This window comes from Antechinus flavipes, chromosome 2 (genome assembly GCF_016432865.1).
Source record: "Antechinus flavipes isolate AdamAnt ecotype Samford, QLD, Australia chromosome 2, AdamAnt_v2, whole genome shotgun sequence".
NCBI lineage: Eukaryota > Metazoa > Chordata > Mammalia > Dasyuromorphia > Dasyuridae > Antechinus > Antechinus flavipes.
In genome coordinates this window covers 1,210,067-1,231,888 of record NC_067399.1, presented here as the reverse complement: position 1 = coordinate 1,231,888, position 21,822 = coordinate 1,210,067, and the positions used below count along the sequence as shown (strand labels likewise).

At 41.7% G+C, this 21,822-nt stretch overlaps 2 protein-coding genes and 1 long non-coding RNA gene across 4 annotated transcripts in view; all 3 read right to left on the bottom strand.

Moving 5' to 3' along the window:
• LOC127547246 (zinc finger protein 260-like) overlaps positions 1 to 9,780 on the bottom strand; it is a 149,672-nt gene extending 139,892 nt beyond the window's left edge. The window contains exon 1 of one of the 2 annotated variants that reach the window (XM_051974043.1): positions 3,500 to 9,780. In XM_051974043.1, the coding sequence (XP_051830003.1) occupies positions 6,007 to 7,965 (1,959 nt within the window). In that variant the 5' untranslated portion in view covers positions 7,966 to 9,780 and the 3' untranslated portion in view covers positions 3,500 to 6,006. Of the gene's footprint in view, positions 1 to 2,927 lie in introns of both variants that reach the window. The other variant, XM_051974044.1, reaches the window with a different exon arrangement.
• The window catches only part of LOC127547252 (uncharacterized), a 67,663-nt gene extending 49,897 nt beyond the window's left edge, over positions 1 to 17,766 (bottom strand). The window contains exon 1 of the long non-coding RNA XR_007950111.1: positions 17,719 to 17,766. This is a non-coding gene — a long non-coding RNA (uncharacterized LOC127547252). The remainder of the gene's footprint in view (positions 1 to 17,718) is intronic.
• Positions 1 to 21,822, bottom strand: part of LOC127547244 (zinc finger protein OZF-like) — a 170,947-nt gene that overhangs the window by 59,674 nt on the left and 89,451 nt on the right. The window lies entirely within an intron of this gene.

Sequence of the window (21,822 nt, the reverse complement as noted above, 5' to 3'; positions counted from 1 at the left end):
AGAATTGGATTCAGAAGGTAAAAATAAGTCGGGAAGAAAATCAAAAATGCAAATAGTTCATCTTCGTTTCCCAGTGTTCTTTCTTTGGGTGTAACTGCTTCTGTCCATCATTTATCCATTGAAACTCAGTTAGGTCTCTTTGTCAAAGAAATCCACTTCCATCAGAATACATCCTCATACAATATCGTTGTTGAAGTGTATAATGATCTCCTGGTTCTGCTCATCTCACTTAGCATCAGTCCATGTAGGTCTCTCCAAGCCTCTCTGTATTCATCCTGCTGGTCATTCCTTACAGAACAATAATATTCCATAACATTCATATACCACAATTTACCCAGCCATTCTTCAATTGATGGGCATCCATTCATTTTCCAGCTTCTAGCCACTATAAACAGGGCTGTCACAAACATTTTGGCACATACAGGTCCCTTTCCCTTCTTTAGTATCTCTTTGGGGTATAAGCCCAGTAGTAGTACTCTAAGCCATCATTCTCAGTCCTCTTCCCCTCCTGGTTAAACTTCTCTGGATGCACCCAAGCTCCTCTGGCATTTTGTTTTTTCCTTCTTTCATTTGGCTGTTGGGGTTAAGTGGCTTGCCTAGGGATTCACAGGAACTAAGTGTCAAGTATTTGAGGCCAGATTTGACCTCAGGTTCCTGATTCCAGGGTTAGTGCTCTATTCACTGCTCCACCCAGCTGCCCCCTTTCTGGTGTTTTTCACAACATTTCACACCCAGATCTGATACAAGCGTAGAATAAGTGCTTTCCCTCATGGGGCTAAAGGAGAAACAAAATACCTATATGATTGTACATAAAATGCATTCAGAGTGAGTCAACAAATAATCAGTGAACATTTATTATGTGCCTACTATTTGCCAGTTGTACAGAGGCCAAATCAGTCCCTACATACAAGAAGCTCAATTTGAAATGGGAGAGGCAACATGCAAACAGTTATGTCCAAGTTAGACGCATACATAGTATGGGGAAAGGGAGACCTTCAGCAAATGGAAAGATAAGGAAGGACTTCTGATGAAAGAAGCTATTTCAGCTGAGCCTTGAAGGAAGAAGAGATTTGAAGAAGCAGAGAAAAGAGATGAGAGGATTCCAGGCATGAGGGAGTAAGATTAAAGGTATGAAGATGATCAATTCAGATAGAAAGGGTTCTCTTCAACAATGAAATGATCCAAACCAATTCCAGTTGTTCAGTGATGAAGAGAGCCATACTTACCCAGAGGACCATGGGAACATAGTGTGGACAACATAGCATTTCCACACTTTTTGTTTTCCTTTTCAGAGTTTTTTTTTTTCCTTTCCAGATCTGACTTTTCTTGTGTAGCAAGATAATTGTATAAATATGTATACATATCTTGGATTTAATATCTCTTTTAACATATTTAACATGTAATGGACTACCTGATGTCTACGGGAGGGGGTGGGGGGGAAAGAAGGGAAAAATTTGGAAAAGAAAATTTTGCAAGTGTCAGTGTTGAAAAATTACTCATGTATGTTTTAAATAAAAATCTTAAAAAAATTATTAATGAAAAAAATGCATATGTAACTATTAGGATAGTTACTATTAGGATAATTGTGAAATTTTACCTTGGATAGGTAAGATAGATCCAAATGCAAAATATGATTAAAATTTCATGAGAATGATCTATTTAGAAATGTCAGAATAAGAAATAAAACTGTATAATTGGATCTAAAATCTGCTACACTGGTCACTGAATACAATCAGTCCAGGGTGTCAAATTGATAGACACATGAAGTGATTTTCTATATCATACAATCGGGAAATATATTTGACTGAATTGATATTATTTGTCAATAACCATTTGAGATTTTAAATCTCTATCATTTATTATTTTCTAATTTTGCTTGGATTGGGATTTTGAGGGAAACCCTTGTGTAGGAAAAGTTGCTAATGAAAAAACAACTTCTAGAGGGTGATGCAATCATACCGTTACTAAATTAACTCCCTTTGGATCTACATGCCAAATGATGAATTCAGCTGCTCAAGAGTAGGGTTACAGTTCTTAGCAACTCAAGAATGTACTTGAACATTTTTTGTTTTAAAATGATACTTTAATATTTAGGGAGAGGGAAGCCTTGAAAATTCTCCCTAGGTAGAAAGACCTGGAATTTAACAGGTACATTCTCTTTGGAAAAGGTCAGAGAACCTTATTAGCCTTGGGGAAGACATTGCTAAAGGAAAACTGTCCAATTCTGACTAAGAAAGACCTCTCAGTATCCAAGGTATTTAGAAGTTTATTCCTAATATAGGAATGATTGTTATCTGATAAGATTGACCATTGATGGCAAAAATTATAAAACTGAGTCTGGAAGAATTTGCCTGCAAGTTATACCTTTGAGCCACCTTTAGTCTCAGCAACTTGATTCAAGTTGATCATCTGAAGTTGACAGAATGACATAATTTTCCTGACCCTCAAGAGTGGGAAAAGTCTGAATAACTTAAAAACAAATGCTCTCCAAGCTTACAGCCTCCTTTAAAGTGAGACCAAGGGCTGCTAGGAGCCCATAGTACTCAGAGCCCCAACCCTCACCCTAAATCAGGAAGACTCAACTCCCTGTATTTAAAACCTGTCTCAGTTTTTAGGTGTGTCAGCCCGGCCACCTCACTGAACCCTATTTGCCTGAGTTTTGTCCTCTATAAAATGAGCTGGAAAAGGAAATTTCAAGACACTCTAGTATCTTTGCTTCCACTGAAATGACTGAACAAACAAATCAGGCAAAAGACAATGGGGTTTAATTTGAAGGCAAGGGCTTCCAAGCATATATTCTATAAATTCAAACCTTTCTTCAGGAGAGATTGTATGAGTGGTCTAAAGACCACCAGTCCTAACTGTCACAAATCAAGTCAACTGGGAGACGAAGCTCTGAGCATTAGCAGTTTATTAAGTAAGCACACCTTTAATAGTAAAGAGGACTAATGGATTCTCAATGTGGCTAAAGACCTGAAGGATGAAAGGTTCCCCTGTTCCCCATTTTAAAGATAGAACAAAAAACAGGAGTTGGTAGGTGGGGAAAATAATCTAAATAGGTAAAGGACTAATAGCATCATGGCAGCAGGGACACTTTGATTGGTTGAAAGTCTGAAATGTGTATTGGTAACAAGCTCTTTTTTCATCTCGAAAACATTGGTACTTTCCATCTGTATCTTGCAGAAATAACTGATAGCAAATTTCCTTCAATTGTACAAAAATAACTAGAGACAGCATTTCCAAGAATGGCACCATTTTGGCTAGTACAGATAACAACAAATCACAATAGTGAAATATATAAAAAATTTCCTGGATATGAAATGATTTGCAAATGGTACTGAGAGAATAATTTCTTTGGAATTTGAGTGTTTTGTAAAAATAATGCACTTTTCAAATTAAGCCAGAGTTTTGTTGCAGTTAAAAGTGACTGATGGAAAAGCTGAACTTTTGCTTTTACCTGAAAGGAATGCTGAACTTTTGAACTCATGAGCTTTTTCACCTGAAGATTGTTTTTGTTCTTTTGTTCTCAAAGAGGGTTGATGCCATCAGCAAGTGATGTCTTGATTTGCAAGTGACTTGGATGTAAGTGAGATAAAACTGGGCAAAGTCATTAGCCTTACTCCATCCTTCAGGACCATCTGAGCCCAGTGGCAAGATATAAGTCAAGACAACTGGTGATGGTCCCCCATTTCTGCCTAATGTATCAACCTATCAACAACTGACAGATTGTAAGGTCCCAAAGTTGTGTTTTTCCACTGTTAGCACAGACAGATTACAAAGTTAAAAGATTTCATAAATTCATTTATAACCCAGTTGGTAACATCTCTGGCAGCTGCCTCTCTCCATTTGTTAAGGGAGTCAGATGTTTGCTGACCAGTGCACTTTGTGAATTTTCTGGGTGTCCTCTATTGGGATAATTGGCATTGCTCATTCTTCACATTAAAGAATTATGGGACAAGAAGAAAAGAGGAGCTGGTCACATGGTAAGGAAGAGGGCTGATGAGTGGATAGCCAGAATATTCCACAAGTGCTCTTGAGATCGTAGGAGAAAGTAAGGAAGGACTCCATAACATAGGATAAATGCTCTGTGATGAACTCATGTGAAACATAGGCAAAAGGCGCACAGGATGGACAGACAGACATTGCTGGATTTACATTGTTGGAAGAATTTCAAATTGAAGCAATCATTGATTAGGATATCTGCGTATTTGAGGAATCACCATGTAGCTAGTTTTTCTTGCTTTTGCTCAATTCAGTCTATCTCCATTCATTTACAAATCCCCATACTTCTTTGAATTCTTTCTATCCAGTTTTTCTTGTGGCTCAATATGCCAATGTGTTCATTATCATAATTTGTTTAAACATTCTCCAATTAAAAATCATCAATTTTTTATTTACAACCAAAAAACTAAATTAAACAAAAAAAAAATCCACTGCAATGAATATTTTAGTGTAGATGGAATCCTTCTTTCCCTCACTTCCTTAGAATTCATGCCTTTCTATAAGGTCTTTTTATCTCAAAGTATGAACATTTGGTCATCTTTTAATAAATCCTGATACAAAATGACTTTCAGAATAGTTGGATTATCAATTCATAGCTATATGTCTAATTTGATACCCCTCCCTCCACTATACTATTTCCAGCTTTTGGAATTATCAGTATCAATTTGATGAATTTGTGATGAAACCTTAGAGTTGAAATCTTTCATTCTTAAAAGCATCTTAATAAAATATCTTCTGCCTGAACAAATATAGCAAGAAATCTATTTCATTAGTTGCACAGAATTGTTTATTTAGGAAGGATGTGCAAGTTTCCTAAATCAACAGACATCTAGATTTAGAATTGCTGATATCTTCTTGCCTCTTCCAAACTGCCAAATCACATACAGAAGGCTTAATGAAATCATTTGAGTCATTACCCCTAATCTGAAGCTGAGAACCAGTAATAATTGGCATTGAGGCATAGGATTCATTTAAAAACTCTTCTTTGGCTTCTTAAAGGATTTAGGGTGGGGACAGAGCCTAACTCTAGTCTAAATGCACTGAGTTCCAGTCAAATTAAATTACTTTCCCAAGCCCAGAGTTGCAGAACCAGAATTTCAACCCATGGCCTGACTCCAAATATAGTGATCTTTCCATTTTGCCATGCTGTCTTTCAAGTAGGTGACCAGGTGGCAAAGAAGGATCCAATATTCCTAAGAAGTTATCAGCCCCCTCTAGTCCTCTTTTATTTTCCATTCTTGACTCTCCCCATAGTGTTATAGTTAGAGCTGGCCAAATACAAAAGGCATCAGCACTACCACATCTTCTCCCAGGATTCTCTCCCTAATTCATTTTCCTCCTTATTTTAATACCTTTATATTTTTTCACAGAACTGGCAACTAACAGTCAGATTTTTATATAAAACCCTTTCCATATGGGTTGTATTCATAAGGTTTCTCTCCAGTGTGGATTCTTTGATGTTTAGTAAGAGTTCCCTTTTGTCTAATAGCTTTTCCACACTGGTTACATTCATAAGGCTTCTCTCCAGTGTGGATTCTCAGATGTTCAATAAGAACTTTCCTTTCTGTAAAAGCCTTTCTACATTGGTTACACTTATAAGGTTTCTCTCCAGTGTGGGTTCTCTGATGAACAGTAAGAGCTCCTTTTTGTGTAAGTCTTTCCAGAGTAGTTACACAGGTAAGATTTCTCCCCTGTGTGGATTCTCTGATGCATAGTAAGAACTTTCCTTTCTGTAAAAGCCTTTACATAGTTACATTCATAAAGTTTCTCTCCAGTGTAGATTTTCTGATGTATGGTGAGAGATACTCTTTTTGTAAAAGTCTTTCCACACTGGTTACATTCATATGGTTTCTCTCCAGTGTGGATTCTCTCATGTAGAAGATTAGTCTTATATTTGAAAGTCTTCTCACACTGGTTACACTCATAATGTTTCTCTCCAATGTGGATTCTATGAAGTTTAATAAAAGTCTCCTTCCATGCAAAAGTCTTTCCACATTGTTTCCATTAATAAAGTTTCTCTCCAGTGTGAATTCTCTGATGTTTAATAAAACTATTCTTCCATGTAAAAGTCTTTCCACATTGGTTACATTCATATGGTTTCTCTCCAGTGTGGATTCTCTGATGTCCAGTAAGAGCTCCCTTTTGTGTAAAAGTCTTTCCACACTGTTTACATTCATAAGCTTTCTCTCCAGTGTGGATTCTCTGATGTTGAATAAAACTATTCTTCCATGCAAAAGTCTTTCCACATTGGTTACATTCATAAGGTTTCTCTCCAGTGTGGATTCTCTGATGTACAGTAAGAGCTCCCTTTTGTGTAAAAGTCTTTCCACACTGGTTACATTCATAAGCTTTCTCTCCAGTGTGGATTCTCTGATGTTTAATAAAACTATTTTTCCATGCAAAAGTCTTTCCACATTGGTTACATTCATAAGGTTTCTCTCCAGTGTGGATTCTCTGATGTACAGTAAGAGCTCCCTTTTGTGTAAAAGTCTTTCCACACTGGCTACATTCATAAGGTGTTTCTCCTGTGTGGATTCTCTGATGTACAGTAAGAGCTCCCTTTTGTGTAAAAGTCTTCCCACATTGGTTACATTCATAAGGTTTCTCTCCAGTGTGGATTTTATGGTGTGTAATAAAACTTTCCTTGCTTGCAAAAGTCTTCCCACACTGGTTACATTCATAAGGTTTCTCTCCAGTGTGGATTCTCTGATGTACAGTAAGGGTTTCCCTTTTGGTAAAAGCCTTTCCACATTGTTTACATTCATAAAGTTTCTCTCCAGTGTGGATCCTATGATGTTTAATAAAATTATCCTTCCATGCAAAAGTCTTTCCACATTGGTTACATTCATAAGGTTTCTCTCCAGTATGGATTCTATGATGTGTAATAAAAGTCTTCTTCCATGCAAAAGTCTTTCCACATTGATTACATTCATAAGGTTTCTCTCCAGTGTGGATTCTCTGATGTACAGTAAGAGTTTCCCTTTTGGTAAAAGCCTTTCCACATTGTTTACATTCATAAAGTTTCTCTCCAGTGTGGATTCTATGATGTTTAATAAAATTATCCTTCCATGTAAAAGTCTTTCCACATTGGTTACATTCATAAGGTTTCTCTCCAGTGTGGATTCTATGATGTGTAATAAAAGTCTTCTTCCATGTAAAAGTCTTTCCACATTGGTTACATTCATAAGGTTTCTCTCCAGTGTGGATTCTCTGATGTATAGTAAGAGCTCCCTTTTGTATAAAAGTCTTTCCACACTGGTTACATTCATAAGCTTTCTCTCCAGTGTGGATTCTCTGATGTTTAACAAAACTATTCTTCCATGTAAAAGTCTTTCCACATTGGTTACATTCATAAGGTTTCTCTCCAGTGTGGATTTTATGATGTATAATAAAACTCTCCTTGCTTGCCAAAGTCTTTCCACATTGTTTACATTCATAAGGTTTCTCTCCAGTGTGGATTCTCTGATGGTCAGTAAGACTGTTCTTATGTCTAAAAGCCTTCCCACATTGATTACATTCATAAGGTTTTTCTCCTGTGTGGATTCTCTGATGTGTAGTAAGAATTCCTCTTTTTAGAAAAGCTTTCCCACATTGGTTACATTCATAAGGCTTCCATCCAGTGTGGATTCTCTGATGTACAATTAAAGTTTCCTTTTTTATAAAACCTTTTCCACATTGGTTATCTTCATAGTGTCTCTCTCTAATTTGGATTCTCTCCTGTGATGTGCAGATTTCTCTCCAAATCAAGTCACAGGGACCATCACCCATGAGTCTTTGCTTGTGAGTTTCGAACACAGAATGGCTTAGCTCTGCAGGAGTGTCCTTCATTCCAAGTCTGATCTCTGTTTCCAAAAAAAAAAAGAAAGAAAGAAAGCAAACACCAAACAAAGAAATATAAACATGAACAGGATATATATATATGTATGTATGTTTGTTTATTGATTTATATCCCCTTCCCTCCATGAGCAGAAGAGAAACTCAGTTATTTTGTTTTTTTCTAGGCAAAGAGAAAAATTCTAAATGAGCAGAAGCAATAAATTTAAATCTCATTATTTTACATTCCAAACATAATTTATTTTTTAAGGAGCTTCATGCACACTTATAGTGGAAACCCAGAATAAACCTATGAAAACACTGAAAGTGCCTTCATTCTGATTAGGTGCACAACTCAGGTCACAATGACTGAGTGCCTTAACCTAAATCCCAGCAGCTTAGATGAGGATTTACATCCTGTGAATGAGTATGGTTTGGGTACAGTACGTGACAAATGATCTCCATTCTCAATTTTTCCCTTTCCCTTTCATTATTTGTACGTTCAATGCTTTTTCCATAGATATGTCATGTGGTGCATATATACTACATACTCAAGTTATTTTATGATCCATCCTACTTGTAACCATAACAAATTTCCATGATGATCACTCTCAATTTTATTTTTTTTCTATTACACTATGTGAGGTCATATTCAGAAGGCTACCCCACTTGTTATTTGTAACAAAACAATTTGCAACTTATACCTGATTATAACTTATATCAAAAGTGATTTTGTACTGGCACATTACTTTTTTTGAGACAGCTAATAATTATTTCTTTTTAAAACAATTATCATGGGGTAGCTAGGTGGTGCAGTGGATAGAGCACCAGTTCTGAAGTCAGGAGGACCCGAGTTCAAATATGGTCTCAGACACTTAACACTTCCTGGTTGTGTGATCCTGGGCAAGTCACTTAACCCCAATTGCCTCAGGAGAAAAAAAACTTTGTCATTATGTGTCCCCTTCATAGCATAACACAATTTTTAGAAAATGTATGAAAATATCCACATTTGAAAATGTGTTTCATATCGAAAATTCAGTTCCTCATCCTATAATATAGAAGGGAGTTCTACTATGGCAATGCTTTCCCTTTTAAAAGCTCACAAACCCCTTGAAGGATTGAGATGATTCAAGGGATCTGACCCAAAAATGTCTTATTGGCACCTTCAGTGGTAAATAAATGTCTCATTTGGTTATACAGGTAGCTGTCCACTGGAACAATGCAGGTATGCATATTTCTACCCTAATAATTGTCTTTCAGTGATTTCAAGATCTCATAATCACGCACACATTGCTGTGGAGGACTGTGCAGTGATCCCATCAAACTGTGGCTGTTTCTATGTGCAATACAGACTTTTGGTTTCTCAAATTGACATTACATTGTCCCCAGCATTCCAGGAAGGTTGAACATTCATATACAAATGGCCACAGGAGTGCAAAGACCCTTGGGCCTATCTCTCCCCAGACCAGTGTAGTTCTCCCCTTCTTGGGTTACCTAGCAACCCCATCTCTAATTGCCTGAGTAAGATGTGAGTTGGGTCTGCATTCCTGCAGCAGTTCTGGCAGGCTACTTGAAAACCATGGTCAGGAGGCAGGGACAGGAGGGGCCATCATGAAGTCATCATGGAAGGCCACAACAATTCCAGAAATCAGACCTTAACATGCACGCATTGACATGTGTAAGCTTATTTTCTAATTTGAACATTTCCTCTGGTTATGTTACTCTTCTTCTATCTGGCAGTTTCTGGTCCATTAGTAGGGATTCAGTTACTATTCTTTCAGAGGTTGTGAGTATGTAAATATTATAGAAAATCAACATAAAGCAATATTTGAAATTGACCCGTGAGTATATTTGTCATTTAGTGCAATATATGTCAAGAGCCAATAAAAATATGAATCTTTTAAACAATAATTAGCAATTGATTTTGATTGGCTAGAGATTAAAAAATAAATTTCCATGTCTCAACAGAAGCTTGTGCAATTCTCCTTCTATTTTATACCTCATGACCATGTTCATCATATCTGTTTCAAAATCAGAATACAATTACAGTGGATAGAAAATGGATAGAATCTTGATTCATGAAACCCAGGGTTTTAATCCCACCTCAGAAATTTGCTAATAAAGTTATAGGACCTCTGTTAGATTCATTTTTTTTTTTTTTAATTTGTCAAATGGGCCTAAGTTCTTAGATTCTCATTAGGATAAAATAAGACAATGCAGAATATGACACATAGTGCTGTATAAATGCTAGCTATTTTATTTCACCTTGGCCCTTTCCTCCCCAGTTCTGCCCTCTTTCTTAAACCATTATGATCCTCACCAATTAATGATGCAGTGAGGTACTAAATTATTCAGTTTATCTGGTGCACAGTGAGTCTCTCCACAGTCACTAATGAATTGTCTGCCCCACCACTCTGTGACCTCCAGGAGAGCAGGGGATGTTCCTCACATCTCTTTGGTTTCCTGGTGTTTAGCCCAGGGTTGCCATGTAACAAGTCCTTAATTGTTTACTGACTAGAAGAAGTTCTAAGAAATGGCTCATGTCCCAAACCTAATCCCTTTGGGCACTTTCAAGAGAGTTCCATTGCCCCAAATCCCAAACAGTGGCTTCTTACAGGATCACAGATGAGCACTGGAAGGGCCTTACAGGGCCATGGAATGTGGCCCACTCATTTTGTAGATGGGAAATCGAGGTTCACGGAGGAGCCCCGGACACTGCTGCCAAGAAATATTCATTACAGAATTCCAAGTCTAGCCTTTCTCCCCCAAACTGAGCATTCACTTTAGTATAACTCTCAGAAGTGTTTTATAACCTCAGATATCATACATCTGCTTTCACCTCACCTGGAGAGCAGCTCCTCAGGCCTTCTTTGTCCAGCATCCACAGTGCTTCCCTTTGCTCAAAATAAGAGGTCACTTCTTCTCTGAAAACTGGAAGCCCTGAGCATGATCAGTTAGAAAGAAGATGGAGAGATATTGGTCACTTAGTTCTCCATAGGGAAATGAAGAGGATCCAGAGCTGCTCCATGCTGAAATTCAGCCCCTGATATTCAGACATATGCATCAATACTTACCCACTGGGGCTTGTAAAGCATGTCACCTAAGACAGGACGTGCCCACTATTTGTATAGCTTCCTCTGAGAGAGAGCCAAAGGCCCTTCCTCCCATCTCCTGTCTTATGAGGTTCCCTTCTGGCAGAAACTTCTGATCCTAAACCTGGGGAAAAAGAGTGGGTAGGAGCAGACTCTGGCCTGATTAAGAGGGACCTTGAACTTAGTATGCCTTTTTTTTTAACAGAAGGATAGACTCATTCCATAGTTTTCATTTTCCATAACTTAAAGAGAGTCGGTAGTTCAGTTGAGAGTCCTGGGCATAGAGTCAAGTGTACCTGAGTTTGAAGTGAGCCTTGAACAATTACTAACTGTGTAGGACAATTACTAACTGTGCACCTCTGGGCAAGTCAATTAAACTCTATTTTTCTCAGTTTCCTCAACTCTTAAATGGGGATAACAGTATCACCCTACTTGGAAAGTTAAGATTTGGATAAAGTGACACAATATTTTGTTTTACTTTTAATTTACAAACAAACATTTCCATATCATAGTACATTAAAAAAGATGAGTGCATGTGAAATTGTAAATCCACAATGTACAATTTTCTATTACTTTCAAATAGACAAGAAAATTATCACATAAATTTTTTCCCTTCACTTTGCCTGTCCCAACCTAGAGATGGCTGCCATTATATAGACAGTTTTACACATACTTAAATAATACACAGACATATAAATATATGCACATACACACACACACACACACACACACACACACACACACACTTATGTAAAATTATGATAATCATATGTTATGGGCCAGAACTATGTATCTGAAACAAGCAGTCTTACAAAGTGTTAACTCAGTGCAATTAATAATACAATGGTTATCTAGTTTAGCATGGTGATTAACAGTTCTCTCATTCAGTACATGTACTTAGTACTTAATATAGTTCTACAACATTCACATCTATAATGATGTAATTATAACAGAGCATATAAGCAGCCAATGGGGATTCAGAGACAGATTCATTCTATTGTCCACCTTTGTGGTGACTGGAGGTTGGAACATAAGTCCTCAGACTCAGAGAGATTCGCTCTATCTCACACTACCGTGCTGCCTGGCCTGTCCTCCTGCATTTCCTACATTGAGACCAAACTAGCCCAGGTCCCAGGCAAGGAGACAATAAAGAACTTGGATTTTGGACTTTAATACCTGCCTATTCTTGGTGGTGATTACTCCACTGAAACAAAGGCTGCTCCAAGACCTGAAAACTAACCAGAACACTAAAACCTTATTTCTATTTATTAGTTTTTTTCTCTAGATGCAAATGGCATGTTTCTTGATTTGCCTTTATCATTAATTTAGGTACTTAGAAAAAGAAAAATAACTTATTTGATGGACGTTGTTCTTGAAGAATGTGAATGTATTGTAAAGAAAGCATATGGCACAGCACTAGGCAAATCATTGGTAAACATAAATGCTTTTCCCCTTTCATTCCTTTCCCACCACTTGGAAATGTCTACCTAGCTACCTGTTTCTCACCACTTTTTGCTGGAATTTGAAGGCAATACTAAGGCAGATTAAAGAGAGACTTGTTATACTCTGGGCCAACTAATTGCTTTGAGCTACAAATTGATGCTTGTAAAAAAGAATATTCCAAATACTAGATCCATCCCCAAAAGGAATGAGTTGAAAGGAAAAACTGCATGAGATATTTTCAGAATTTTGCAGACAAAATTGGTGTCCAGATAGAGGTTAACCCCTAAGATTAGTTCCATGTTTGAGATGCTTCCACTGATTTAATCTTTGAACTGAGAATGGGTAAGAGAGAGCTTCAGGAACAACAAAGGACATCCCGAGGTCCTATCATGCAAGGCAAAGATCAGCACTTCCCCTTCTCTTTCCCCCATCCCCAGATCTTACACCCTGGAGAATGGAGATTTTCCCTTTGATTGCAGACTTGCAATTTTCAGAGGAAGTGCCCTTACCCAGGGAAAGCAGGTTCCTGACATTCTCCACCATGACCTCCTTGTACAGCTCCTTCTGAGAGGGGTCCAAGAGACCCCATTCCTCCTTAGTGAAGTCCACAGCCACATCCTTGAATGTCACCATCTCCTAAACCATCAAAAGTCATAAGATGTGGAGCTGAAAGACTCTTCAGAAGTAGAATCCAACCCCCTTCAATTTATAGGAGGAAACTGAAACTCAGAGCAGGGATTTGCCCAAAGGCATAGGCTTTCTAAGACTCAGGGTCAGCTCTTGAGATTTTGGTCACTAAGAGACTGATAGAATTTGGGATCAGTTGAAATAAAGCTGAGAAATGACTTATTATGGAACACATAATGGAACAACATCCTAGGACCACATGGCATATCCCTTTAATGAATTCCTCCAAAGTCTTTTCCTTGTTAATCCTTTTGCTTTTCCAACTGCATTTCATATTTCCCACTCCTTGTGCCTATTTTACATATTCATTTTTATCTATAACCTTTTTTCCTAAATAAACCAGCTTTTGCCAAAGAGAACGGCCATCGTGAATTTTACACATGTTTATTTCAAACAAGGAATTGCTACCCTGACCTCATCATGGACTATGTATAAGCCACATTTTATAATTTATTTCTTTTAATCTATTATTTCACTTCTGTATATCTGAGAAATTTATTGCTTTTTTATAGTTTTTGAGATTGCCAAGAAGAAAACCACATGGGGAGTCGGGGAGGAGGGTGGGAAGTTGGACAAGGTGGAGAAAGGCAGGAGACTTGATTTAGGAGGTGGGTTCCACTGATGAAAATTCTTATAGGAGATAGGGGACCTAAAGTGCCTGAAAAATCTATTAGTCTTGGGATTGAGGGAGTTGTCACTATTGGGGAAAACTAGCACTTGGAGGAAAAGCAAAGCATGGGCATAGGGATGGCATTTGTAGGAGAATGTGGAGAAAAAAACTAAAGGACAGCAAGGCAGGATGAATTATCTGGAGGGGATGTTCCCTGCTAGAAGCAGGGTTCTCCCCAACACCTGCCCTGATACATGTTCTGAAAAGGAGGCATCTGTGCAGTTGGCCAACATCCAGTGGCAGAAAGATCCTACAGCACAGCCTCAGAATGGGGACCTTGGAGGCTTTGATTATATAAAGTGTCAAGGAAAAAAGAAAGACCAAGTGAGCAGAGAGCTCAGAGAATGAGAATCTAGGCAAAACAGGAAGGGAAGATGGACAGAGAGGAGAGGGAAAGATCCCTGTTAGAAAGGGAAAGAAAATGGATGCAATTAGAAAACCAATGAACAGGACTAGTTGAAGAGCAAGAGAGGGAGGAGAATCTGTAAGAGAACTAAAGGGAAAAGGGAGATGAAGACAAGCAGAATGAAATAAAGTAGAAAAAATGGATAAATGTCTAGAGAAATTTGAGGTAAAAGACTTATGACATCTTCTGAATGGAACAACACAGGAAGATGCATATTTCTTTTCAACACATAGTACTTTTAGAAAAATTAACCATTGAGATACAGAGATCCTGCACACAAATGTAAAAAAGCAGAAATGATCAATATACTCTTTCATTCCCTACTGAAATATGACTAAAAACTGGTTCAGAGATCACCAACAAAAAATACAAACCTAAAAGGAGATTTATCTGTGACAGAGAACAGAACTTGGGAATGATAACTTTGTAAAAGAAAATGAAAATGATTAATTAAACAATATCCCAAAATTTCTGGGGTTCAGCTTAAACTGTCCTCAGGGGAAACACAGACTTACCAGCACACATTAAGAATATAGAAAAAGTGAAGATCAATTGAATATGCATTATTAAAAAAAAAAAAAAGGTAGTAAAATAAATGAACAAATACAAAATAAACACAAACACAAGATGTAATAATTAGAAGGGAAATGAAAAATTTGGAAATAAAAAAATGACAAATAAAAAGAAAACCTTTACTCAATCTAATCAAAAAGAAAAGAGCATGAAATCCAGTCATGAAATAGTAAATAGCAAAGGTGAAATCAACAAGAAAACCAGAAGGAATAAAAGGATAATCAGAACATAGAAAACAGTTTTATGGTAAAGAAACTGAGAAGAAAAAGCCAAGAGGAATAATGTCAGCAGCTGGATGTGACCTCACAGGAAGAGGTAGTGAGGAAGAAGCAGGAGGTGAAGGTACAGGAGGAGGCCGGGATGAGATGGGTACAGAGGAAGTAAAGAGAGACAAGGGAGGAGAAAGTGAACGGGGAGAGGTCACCTCCTTCTCCAAGGCAAGGCCTCCTCCCCCTCCCCCCTCCCTGAGGAGGTGCCTCCTGTCTGCCGCCTCTGGCCCCCTTGTGGAGGCTTTGGAGATTGCAGACAAGTTTAGCACAAATGATTCAGAAAACCGGGAAGGAAGCAAAGAACTGAACAGGCTCCCAGGCCAAAAAGCTCCGCAATGGAAAGAGGGGGTGGCAAGGGCCAATATGGCTGATACAGACTCAGAGGAGTCAGGAAGTGAAGCAGGCAGTGATAACGAGGAAGTCCCTGTGGGGGCGCCACTTACATCACCCCCTTGGGGCTACTCTAAGTCAGCAGCGCCCCCTTGGGGCTACTCTAAGTCAGCAGCAAGGGGCAGCTCTAACCCAGTAGTGGAGCCGCTTTAACCCAGGGGCGCCCCCTTGGGGCTGTTCTAACCCAGGGGCGCCCCCTTGGGGCAGCTCTAACCCAGTAGTGCAGCCGCTTTAACCCAGGGGCGCCCCCTTGGGGCAGCTCTAACCCAGTAGTGCAGCCGCTTTAACCCAGGGGCGCCCTCTTGAGGCTGCTCTAACTGCAGGTAGACATCTTCACAAAGTGATGGGAACATCGGAACCCGTCATTTAGTCAAAGGAAGGAAGAGTAAATGACACGAGGAGACGGATGGAGAAGGGCAATGTATCCCCAGTGAAAAGGGGGGAGAAAAAGGGGGAGGAGTCATGGGGAGGAGAGATGAAGGGAGGGATCAGTCCTGGGCCAAAGTCAAAGGATGTACCTGAAGGCGTCTTGTTCTGTCTGAGGGGTAAAGGGGCCTGAGGCCCTGATCAGAGCTCCTGTGTCCGTAGACATGTGGCTGCAGGGGAGTCACACGTGTCTGTGTGTGACGGGGAAGGCATGGGGGGGGAAGGGCCCCCTATGGCAGCGGCCTCGGCTTAGCACAAAGACCAGGACGCTGAGGAGCAGGGAGGAATCTCGCTGCTGCTGCTGCTGCCCCTCAAGGAGGGCGGGCCCTGGTGCCAAAGGAGAAAGAGGCCTTCAGCAAGTGGGTCTTGTCATTGTGCAGACGGACTGGACCTTGTGTGACTGTTTGGTTTTATTTGTGTTCCCAGTGAAGGGAGAGCTGGTGAAAAAGTGAGACAGTGGAAATGGGGTGGGTGCAAGTGTGTGTGTGTGTGTGTGTGTGAGTATGTGTGTCAGTGTGTGTGTGTGTGAGTGTGTGTGTGTGTGTGAGTGTGAGTGTGAGTGTGTGAGTCTGAGTGTGTGTCAGTGTGTGTGTGTGTGAGTCTGAGTGTGTGTGTGAGTGTGTGTGTGAGTGTGTGTGTGTGTGAGTGTGTGTGTGTGAGTGTGTGTGAGTATGTGTGTCAGTGTGTGTGTGTGTGAGTGTGAGTGTGTGTGTGTCAGTGTGTGTGTGTCAGTGTGTGTGTGTGTGTGAGTGTGAGTGTGAGTGTGTGTGTGAGTCTGAGTGTGTGTCAGTGTGTGTGTGTGTGAGTCTGAGTGTGTGTGTGAGTCTGAGTGTGTGTGAGTGTGTGTGAATGTGTGTGTGAGTATGTGTGTGTGTGAGTGTGTGTGTGTGAGTCTGAGTGTGTGTGAGTGTGAATGTGTGTGAGTGTGTGTGAATGTGTGTGTGAGTATGTGTGTGTGTGAGTGTGTGTGTGTGAGTCTGAGTGTGTGTGAGTGTGAATGTGTGTGAGTGTGTGTGTGTATATGTGTGTGAGTGTGTGTGAGAGTGTGTATATGTGTGTGTGAGAGTGTGTGTGAGAGTGTGTATATGTGTGTGTGAGAGTGTGTGTGAGAGTGTGTGTGAGAGTGTGTATATGTGTGTGTGTCAGTGTGTGAGTGTGTGTGTGTGAGTGTGTGTGTGAGTGTGTGTGAGAGTGTGTATATGTGTGTGTGAGTGTGTGTGTGAGTGTGTGAGTGTGTGTATATGTGTGTGTGTGAGTGTGTCTGTGTGTGTGTGAGTGTGTGTGTGAGTGTGTGTGTCAGTGTGTGTGTGTGTGTCAGTGTGTGTGTGTGTGTCAGTGTGTGTGTGTGAGTGTGTATGTGTGTGTGTGTGAGTGTGTATATGTGTGTGTGTGAGTGTGTATGTGTGTGTGTGTGAGTGTGAATGTAAGTGCATATACATGTACAAATACACACAGAGGAACACTGATCAGTCAGTTCCTGAGGCTTCTTGAGGACATGGTGCTGACCCCTGGAGAGATGTTATTTAGTTGTAACCATGAGAAATTGTGCTTCAGGAGCTTCAGGGGAGCTCGGTCACAGGAGACCAAGAGGAAGAGGAGACTTTGGGTGGGGAGGGGGCTGGGCGGGCCCAAAGAGAGCAGATCTGATCCCTGGAGAATGGAGCTTCCTCATGAAGTAAATAGAGGAAGTCCTAAGTCCTTTGTAATGTAATAACCCCCGGCCCCCAATAGTGTGTGTGTGTGTGTGTGTATGTTTCAGTGCCCCAGATGCCAGGGGCCCAAGGACTCAGCTGGGCAGGGCAGGGCTGTGACTACTGTGTTTCCCCCTGTTTTGTAAGGAAATGACCCATTCATCAGGCCCTGCCAGCTCCACAGCCCATCCTCCCTGTCTGTAGAAATGGCTGGGACTGCGGATGTTGGTCGGGTCTGGGGAAGGACGGCACTCACCTGGGGAGGAGGTCCGAGGCTCCCAGGGCCCATTCCCTCTGGCTCCTGCTCTCTGGAGATAGTGACACATCCAAAGTTACTCCATTTTGTCAAGTTTCTCTCTCTGGTCCCTAGTCTTTATCTCAGGGTCCTGTTGCTCCCACCCTTGAAGGACCCACAGAAGTGACAAGAGCCAAAACTCATCTAACCTGGGGGGGGGGGGGCAGGAGTTAATTCTAAGCTTCCCTGAAAACCAAGAGAAAGGCTAGAAGCTCCAGGAGAGCCCCTCCCTTCTTTGCCTCTGCATAGAAAAGAGCAGTTTCCCCTCATCCTGATCCCAGGGTGATTGCAGTGGTGTTCATAGCCTGGGAGACTGATCGTTGGGAGTCTGATAGTAAAACTGTTCTAATTTCACTCCACTTTTGGTGTCTGTCTTTGACCCAATCCCTGCCTGGGCCAGTCCTTGCTCATAAGAAGCTAGAGAGGGAGAAGACTTTCCGCTCTTTTCTAAGAGGGGAAAGCCTGCAGGGACTCCTGGGGGGTGAGTCCTCCCGGAGTTACAAAGGCCCTGGTCTTGTCCCCAGGGGAGAGACTGCACCCTTCAGAGCAGTGCAGGAGGGGGCGCTAGGGGTTGCGGTGCATAGAACAGCAGCCCTGAATTCAGAAGGGCCCGAGTTCAAATCAGAAACCGAACAGCTTAACGTGGCTGTGTGACCCTGGGCAAGTCACTTAACCCCCCTGCCCAAGGGGGGGAGAAACAATGCAGGAGGGTTAGGATCGGAGAGGAAGGAGGTCTGAAGAGGGAGAGAGTGCTCCCCTTCATCTTTTACTCCTCTTCTCCTCCCTCCTCTCCCCCTCCTCCCACAGAGAGCCCAGAGGCACAAGGGGCTTCGGGAGTCCCGAGGGGAGGAGACCTGTCAGCCTCCATGGCTCCGAGTCAGAGCTCTCCTTGCCCCGGGTCCTCCGCCTCCCTTCAACAGAACTAACACCCACATTATCTTTCTAGCCAATATTCTGACAGCTTTGTGTCGGAGGGAGGGAAAGTGGGAAGGTGGAGATAGGAAGCCCCCAGGGAATGATCAGGGGAAGCCAGAGCCTGGGAGACTAAATCTAGAATGGGATTCAACTCTGAGGGCTCAAAGAGAAAAGGAGCCAAGGAAGCAGGAAGTTTGGGGAGCAGGGTCTGGGAGGCAAGACAGGCCAGTACACTTCATGGCAGGGAGGTCAGGGCCACTGGAGTAAGAGGAGTGCTCTTGATGGACCGCTGGGCCTGGGAAAGCAAGAAGATTCTGTCCCGAGGTCTACCTAGGAGCTGGGGAGGACTGCTGGGAACTTCGGGGAGAGCTTAGGCTGAAATTAGGACTCCCGGATTTCTGAGGACAAAGTCTGAAGTCTGGGAAAGTGGGAAAGTGTGAACCAATGGGAAATCTGGCCAAGTGTGGGAAGTGATTGGGAGTCTGGAAAAGGTTTAGGGGTGGGGGAGCTCATGCAACAGACACCCGTGGTAAAAAGGTGTGCTCCTGGTAGAGCCGGAGGTCATGTACCACGAGTTCAGAAGAGGAGATCCAAAGGTAAGGGCAGCCATGAAAGCCAGGAAATATGGGGGTCGCAGGCTCAGACCTACCTCGGAGCTACAAGTACAGGCGTGGCTTCCTGTGTGTCGCGTGATCCCAGGGAAAAAGTGGGAGAGATCTGAGCTCCCGGGAAAAACGGGGAGAGATCTGAGCTCCCGGGGAAACCGCGGAGAGATCTGAGCTCCCGGGGAAAAGGGGAGAGATCTGAGCTCCCGAGGAAAACGGGGAGAGATCTGAGCTCCCGAGGAAAACGGGGAGAGATCTGAGCTCCCGGGAAAAAAGGGAGAGATCTGAGCTCCTGGGGAAAACGGGGAGAGAGCTGAGCTACCGGGGAAAACGTGGAGACACCGGAAATCCCAAGGAAGGCAGAGCAGTTTCTGCAGCAGGGAATGGAGAGGGATCTAAACGCACACTTCCTGCTTCTGGTCATCCCTGTCTGGGAGGGTCTTCCTGCTTCCAAGAACCCCGCTCCGTCCCTCCCCCAGGACGGTTGAACCCTTTCCTCCAATCACACCGAGGGTCTGGAGTTTAGGACTCCCAGTGCCTCTTCTACCTTAGTTCTGCCCCCAACACGCAAAGATCTTCTGACCTAAACTCCTGCCAGACTCCCAAGTCCTCCTCAATGTTCAAATCGCACCTGGGCAACACCTCCGCGCACCACCCCCCCTTCCCCCGCCAAGGCTGCTCATCTCTGAGAGTTCCTCTTCCCCACCGCCTCCGTCACTTTTTCCCTTCCCACACTCACCCCCTTCTCCTTCTTAGCAGAAAGACACCCCCCCAACATACCCCCCCGCCTTGAAACTACCTCAGCAGACTAATCCTAAGTAAGGAAACGCACGCTCTGAACTTTTGGAAGCAAAAGACTCTTGGGAAAATCTAAATCAAGACTGGATTGTATTTAATTTTTCCTCAGTAATTGTGATTTTTGACCCTCTACAAGCAGACTAGACCTTAAGGCAAACTACCCTTAAATTCAGCATTAAACGGTATGATGAGGAATAAGAACAAGGAAGAAGAAGAATTAAATGTCCTTGGTTCAGAATTCTTCTGTCCTCCTCTATAAGTACTACTCCCTCCTCTACTCATTATTTTATTGCATTTTGACTATTCTCTCCCAAAATTCTACTCTCCTTAAACCATTATCATTCTCCCTAACTAGTGAGTTAGTAAATCACTCCATTTAGTTCCCGTGTATCCTGTGCACAGCGGGGCCCACAGCGGGTTTCTATCTCATTGTTGGGGTGGTGTCTGCCCCACCAGTCTGTGACCTCTGTGACAGCAGGGGACGTCCCTTGCTCCTCCTTTTGCTCCTGGTGCTTAGCCCGGAGTCTGGCATATGGCAGCCCTTCAGTGTTTGCTGACTTGAAGAAATAAGCTCATCTTGGATCACCTTATCCCTTTGGACTCTTTCAGGAGAATTTCATGCCCCCAACTCCCAAACAGTGACTTCTTATAGGATCCTACATGATCACTGGAAGGGACCTACCAGGCCATAGAGTGCAGCCTCTTTATTTTACAGACAGTGAAACAGATTCATTGACCAGCCCAGGACACCCCTGCTAAGAAATATTTTTAAAAAAGAATTTTTAGGTAGTTCTCCCCCAAGTCTATCACTTACTTCTTGGTAACTCCTAGAAGCCTCTTGTAACCACAACTCTCTTACACCTGCTTTCTCCTCCCTCACCTGGAGGGTAGCTCCTCTGGCCTTCTTGGTCCAGCATCCATGGTGAAATATCCCAGGCAATAAAATTCAATTTGGCCATAGTAATTCATAATTTAGAAATAATTTATTTGTAACTGGCCTAGATGGTGTGCATGGCCAGGATGGACCTCCAGTAGGATTCTGGGATGGCTCCATGCCCAACTAAAGTAGGGACAGCCTTATAAGCATTCTTGTTCATCCTTGCTGGCACATTTTGACATTAAACAGTGTGAGGGATGTAGAAGACCCTTATTCAAAATGACTACTCAGAGATCACTCAGTAGAAGGCAGAAAAGTTGTTTATTGAAAACCTCCGGAGGATGAGCTGTCCCATCGCAAGATAAGAAAGAGAAAGCTTGTGGTAGGAGGGCTCAAGAAGTAGTAAAGATACATAGCTTTTATACAAGAAATTACCTCACAAGTAAGAGAGCATTGAGAATGGGAGGGGGAGGAATCTAATTGGTTGTTGCTATTTGGAGAGATTGGAATGGAAGGTTTCTGTTTCCCTGAAATCTCCTGATTTCTAGGAAACAGAAAGTTAGGTCTTCAGCTTAATCAAGCAGACAGTAGTCCAGCTAATAGACTAAATATCGATAAATGTCAACTACCAATAAATGTCATCAGCTCAGGTTAAGTAAATATGTTTCTAGCTGGCCAAGGCTCAAGTAGATATGAGCCTGCACATATTGTGCAGGTCATAGGGGAGACACAGAAATAACAAAATACAGAAAAAGAATTCATACATTCCTGTAAGTTCTTCACCTTATCTATTCCCCACAACTCCCCCCTTCTAATATGTAAATGATTTTTATCATATTTCTGTGAAGAACTTACACACTGTTCAAAATC